Source organism: Alosa pseudoharengus, unplaced genomic scaffold (genome assembly GCF_046254945.1).
Source record: "Alosa pseudoharengus isolate Yale_2024_CS ecotype anadromous, Long Island Sound unplaced genomic scaffold, YU_APseudo_1.1 YU_APseudo_1.1_scf_24, whole genome shotgun sequence".
NCBI lineage: Eukaryota > Metazoa > Chordata > Actinopteri > Clupeiformes > Clupeidae > Alosa > Alosa pseudoharengus.
The window spans coordinates 13,654,465-13,660,027 of NW_027468689.1; the positions used below are offsets into that span (position 1 = coordinate 13,654,465).

The window sequence follows — 5,563 nt, forward strand, 5'->3', positions numbered from 1 at the left end:
AGAGAGGAGGTCAAGAGTGAAGAGAAGAGAAGGCCGCGGAAGACAAGAGCCTCCACTTTTATCATTCACTTGGACCACCCCTGACTCATCAGAGCCTTTGTTGTCTGAGGGGGATGGGTGTGGCCCAGGTGAATATTATAACTTTATGCTAGTGTAGTTCTTAGTCTACAACTATGCACAGATACATTAAATTGTAATGAAACCATGATGTGTATGTGTGTGAGTGTATGTAAGAGAGTGAGTGTCATTTTGCACCTTCACCATGACACTCACTCTCTTACAGCACCTTACCATGCACACAGAATTACAGGCCCAGTCCCGGCTCTGTCACTGCAAGCGCCTCATTCTTGATCATCCTTAAGCACACTGTGGATTTTTTTTAATTTAATTTATATAGTATATTTAGTATTTACTTTTTTGGTTTTCTTATCTTCTACTGTCTCTATTGTACAGTGGAGTTTTGTTATATGTATAAACTTATATTTACTCTTTCTGCTGTAAGTGCATGTTGTGTGGGATGTCTGTATGCTACTGATACCTTGAATTTCCTCTTGGGGATCAATAAAGTATCTATCTATCTATCTATCGATCTATCTATCTATCTATGAATGAGTGTGCTCACCACCCAGTTCCTTACCCTGTCTCTGTGTCTCCCCCTCCCTGCCCCTCCTCTCTCTCTCCTGCCCTGTCCCCTGGGGCAGTTAAGGTCCAGCGGAGCACGCGGACGCTTCCCTGGGAGTCCAGTGCCAACAACAACAGCAACTTCCTCCCTTACCAGCACTATAACACCTACCACCCTGACCAGTCCACCCGGAGCCATGCCAAGCAGCAGAAATCCTCTCCAAACAACCCCCGTAAATGCTCCTTTTCCTCTACTCTCCGCCGTCATCCACTACTGTCCTTCCCCTCTGTCCTCTCTTCCCTCAGTCTCTTCTTCCTCCTCTTTTTCATCTTCTTCTTTTCCTCATTTGCCTCCTTTGGATGGAGCTTCTTCTACCTCATCCTGTTCCCATCCTCTAGCCTCATTACCTCTCCTCTTTTCTCCTCTCCTCTCCTCACCACCTCTCCTCTTTTCTCCTCTCCTCTCTTCACTCTCCTCTCCTCTTTTCTCCTCTCCTCTCCTCACTACCTCTCCTCTTTTCTCCTCTCCTCTCCTCACTACCTCTCCTCTCTTCTTTTCTCCTCTCCTCTCCTCACCACCTCTCCTCTTTTCTCCTCATATCTCCCCTCACCACACATCTCTACCTCTCCTCTCTTTACCTCTCCTCTCTTATCCTCTCTCCTCTCCCTCTCCTCTCCTTCTCCTCTCCCTCTCCCTCTCCTCCTACTCTCTTCTCCCCTCTCCTCTTCCTCTTCTCTCTTCTTTCCTGTCCACCTGTTTTCTCTCCCTTCTGCTCTGACATGGGTTTACTAGTCTTTCTTCATCCTCCTTTCCTTTTCTCTCTCCTGGTGTTTTCTCTATCCTCCTTTTAAGCTGTCTCATGACTCTTTCTCTCCTTCTGGTGTTTTTTCTATCCTCCTTTTAAGCTGTCTCATGACTCTTTCTCTCTCCTGGCATTTTCTCTATCCTCCTTTTAAGCTGCCTCCCCCTCTGTGTGCTGGTCTGGTGTTCTTCCTCACCCTCCTCTTCCTCTCCTCATTGCTCCTCTCCCTCACTCTCCTCTTCTTTTCTCACTTCCTCTCTCTCTCGTTCCTCCATCCCGCCTCTGCCTCTTCCTCTTCACCCTCCTCATCCTCCTCTTTTCACACCCCCCCCCCCCCCCTTCATCCAGTTTTTGCTCTCCTCCTTCTCAGGATTTGTCTTGGTGTAGAATGTGTGGGCTTCCTTTTTATACTTCTTTCCCTTCTCCCTCCCTCTCTCTCTCTGTCTCTCTTTCCCTTCTTTTCCCTCTCTCTCTTTCCCTCTCTCTCTCTCCCTCAGAAATATAGAGCAGAACTAAAGTTGGCCTTGGTGTGGGCATTGTCCCTGACAGCCACAGATTACCCACAGCTGGCTCTGCAGCTGCTGCCACTGTCTAATCTCAAATTAGTTATTTATTTATTTATTTACTTTTTTCTGTTAGTCTGTTTATTTATGATTGTGCATTTGTGTGTGTGTGTTTTCAAGCCATTGATTTCATTATGCGACAGTGGTGGGCGTAGTGGATCATCTCTCTCTCTCGCTCATCTGTCTCTCCCAGGGCTAAGGTGCAGGCAGGCGATACAGAATGAGCAGAGGGTCAGGCGAGAATAGCAGTTCACTGCTCGCTGCTTTTGCAGCCAACCCCCCCCCCCCCCCAAAACACCTCCTCTCTTTTTTAAAGAAATGGATGGGCATCACTGTTGCCTCTTCACCAAAGCCCTGCTCTCTTTTCTGTCGCTGATTGCATTAGCACATCTGGATTACTCTGGTGATAAAGACAAAAGAAAGGGTGAGAGAGAGAGAGAGAGAGAGAGCAGGTTAGAGTGCTAACGAATCAAATGCCCACAGTTTTAACTGTCAACTTGTTTCAGCCCACACAAGGTGCTGTGGTATTATTAGCACCCTAGAAGAAAGGGTCTCAGCCTGTTAGTCCAAAGACTATATTTAGCCATCTTATTTCTCACATCTGAGAGAGAGGGAAAGGTGCCAGCAGTAGAGGGGAGGGAAATCATAGTCAGTTGACGCACATCTCCCTTCAGCCCAGTACAGAGTTGTCCACTGACACCCAGACTAAAGTCAAACTCTTCTCTCTGAGCTTTCTGCCATGCTTTCTGGAAAGATCTCAGCTCCAAAATCCAAATCAAGGACCAGGTCCTGCTCCTAAAAAAAATCAGCAATCATGCCTTGTTCATCAAAAAGATCCCATCACGGTTCTTAGAAAAGATCTTTGGTACAGCACCATAACCTGAAAGATCCTTAACCAACACAGAGCCCTTTTCTCTCTCTAGAACCACAGGGTTTGGCCAGGGCTCTCCGTGCTTTAGTGTTCACGGTCATGGTTATCGTGGTTCTCATGTGCGTCCAGGTCTGGCTCTAAAGGACGCGGCGAGTCAATTCTGGCCCCCTCACATTAACGCTGTCTGCTCACCAAATGATCCTGCTGGCAGCACCTCTGGGCTCCACGCTGTCGATGGCTATCGATCGCCTCGCCTCCAGTTCCCATAATGTCCTTTAATTAGTCAGAATGGACACGATGCAGGACAGGGAGTTAGATGAGTGCAGGTGTATGTCAGTCCTCTCTTTTTTTTTCCTTTTGTATCTGCCATTCTGCCTCTTTCTCTCTCCCCCTCTCTCTCTATCCCTCTGTAGTCATGAAGTTGTTAGGGTTCAGGAGGTCAGCAGTAATGGCATTGTGTTGTTGTGCATTGACCCTATCAGGCGGTCCTCATTAGTCCCCGTGGTCTGAGAGCTGTGTAAATTGGTCAACATGAGCTTGTCTTGAGCCAGCAGAAAGGTGAGGACCTCCATTTCCCAAGCCTGGAAAAACACATTTGTAGAACGTTCCCCTCTATCCCCATTCCAGCCATGATCTGGGCAGAAACCATTAAACAATCCTGCTCCTTCCGACCCACACTGCAATGTGTTATGTGTGAACACCCAATATCCTGCTAACTTAACTGGGGCCACTCCCGTCCCGTATTTGTCTAATGAAGGTCATTTCTACTCCTAAGTCAGATAATTGTGGTCATTTATATGCATCAGAGCGGGTCATTCGGGGGAGTTAGTTCAGAGCAATAGGCTACTCAAATGCATCAGCTTATCAACACTATTACGTCTCCGTGGCAACACTATTACGTCTCCATGGCTGAGACCAGACAGATGCAGTTGTTAGAGTGTGATGAGTGCTGCTTTGGTCCAGGGGAGCGGAAATGGGAAACACTGCACTCAGACAGTGAGAGAGAGACGCAGTGCAGCTAGCCTGCTGATGTTTGTGTGTGTGTGTGTGTGTGTGTGTGTGTGTGTGTGTGTGTGTGTGTGTGTGTGTGTGTGTCCTCCACTCTGGACCTATAAATTCCTCCTCCTGTCCCAACGGCACTATTGATCTCCAGCTCCTCTCTTTCACTCTCTCCATCTCAAGGACAGCAGCTGGTCACACACACACTAGTCCAGCAGCAGAAACACTAGTCCAGCCCTCACTCTCTCTTGTCTTTTTTTTCTGTCTGTCTCTCTGTCTGTCTCACTCTCTCCCTCTCTCCACCTTGCCTTTCTCTTCCCTGTTTCTATCTCTCCGAGTTTCTTTCAGTGTCTCCCTCACTCTATCTCTCCTTCTATCTCTCCCACTCTGGCTTTCTTGTCATCCAATGAGAGAGAGAGAGAGAGAGAGAGAGAGAGAGAGAGAGAGAGAGAGAGGGGTCATGCCTGGTGGCTCCACTCTGCCAATTTCCCCATAATTCGTTCTGGATCCATCCACCGGTGCCTCTCAATCACCGGCCTTTTATCTCTTTCCCCTCCGTCGCTCAGTGTTTCAGACTTCATTTTCTCTCTCTCTCTCCCATGCTCTCTCACTCCCTCCCTCTCTCCCTCCCTCTCTTTCTCATTCTCCGTGACGGAACATTAGTGTCCCTTTTCTCTCTCCCCCCTCGTGTGTGTGTGTCCTCATTCTCTTTTGGTTTTATCCTCTATTAGGTCCAAGGGCTTCGGGGTTCTTATGTTCTCTTTCACCAGTAAAAAACACTTAAGTGTGTGTGTGTGTGTGTTTCTTTACTCCTTCTTAGTCTTGTTCTCCCTTTTTCTTCTTCACCCAGTTATATCACTTAACATTTTGCACGCAGACAAAGCCAATTAGCCAGCACTCTATCTCCGGCTGGCCTTACTCAATTAGGCCCTGAATCTTTTAGTGTGTATTGCAGGAGCACGAGACAGATGCACTGAGTGTCATTTGCTGTCTCTGAGGGAAGCGCCTGGGCTGTTAAGGAGAGAGAGAGAGAGAAAGAGAGAGAGAGAGAGAGAGAGAGAGAGAGAGAACAGGATGGACGGACAGCCTGGTAATGTTTGCATGGACAGAGAGAAAGAAATAACAAAAGAAAGGAAGAAAGAGAGGGGGGAGACAGAGGGATGGACTGCCAAACCTTTGATTGTCTGCATGGACAGAGATAGAAATAGATAGAGAGAATAGGGCAGAGGAGAGAGAGAGAGAGAGAGTGTTCTCTGTTTCAAAGCGGAGATGCTAGCCTGTCTAATCTGCCCTCTGCACGTGCTCGGTAGCAAGCGAGGCCGTCTGGGCCAAATCAAACACACATTTCAAAGTGAGAGCTGTTTTAGGCAGAGCGGGCAGGATTAACATTCAGCTTTGAGTGTTAGCGAAGAGAGAGCGTTTACACAGCTTGATCAAACACACAGTCACCGGGAGGGTGTGTGTGTGTGTGTGTGTGTGTGTGTGTGTGTGTGTGTGTGTGTGTGTGTGACACCTTGTTCTTCTTGTAATAGGTTTTTGGGGGGAAATCAGATATCAAATAAATATGTGTTGTGGAATGATCAAATGTGAGGTTCAAAGGACAGCCGACTTTGCTATAATCCATATGTAAATAGTTTTTAATCTTATGGAATAATGATGTTCCGGTAGTGACATGCTGATATCAGAGACATATGGAGTGCTGGTGG

The 5,563-nt window shown here is 47.4% G+C and overlaps 1 protein-coding gene across 1 annotated transcript in view; it reads left to right on the plus strand.

The window, feature by feature from the left end:
* grip1 (glutamate receptor interacting protein 1) overlaps positions 1-5,563 on the plus strand; it is a 120,187-nt gene that overhangs the window by 47,147 nt on the left and 67,477 nt on the right. Inside the window, 2 exon segments of the mRNA XM_076302621.1 lie at positions 702-854; positions 3,695-3,703. Coding sequence (XP_076158736.1) covers positions 702-854; positions 3,695-3,703 — 162 coding nt within the window.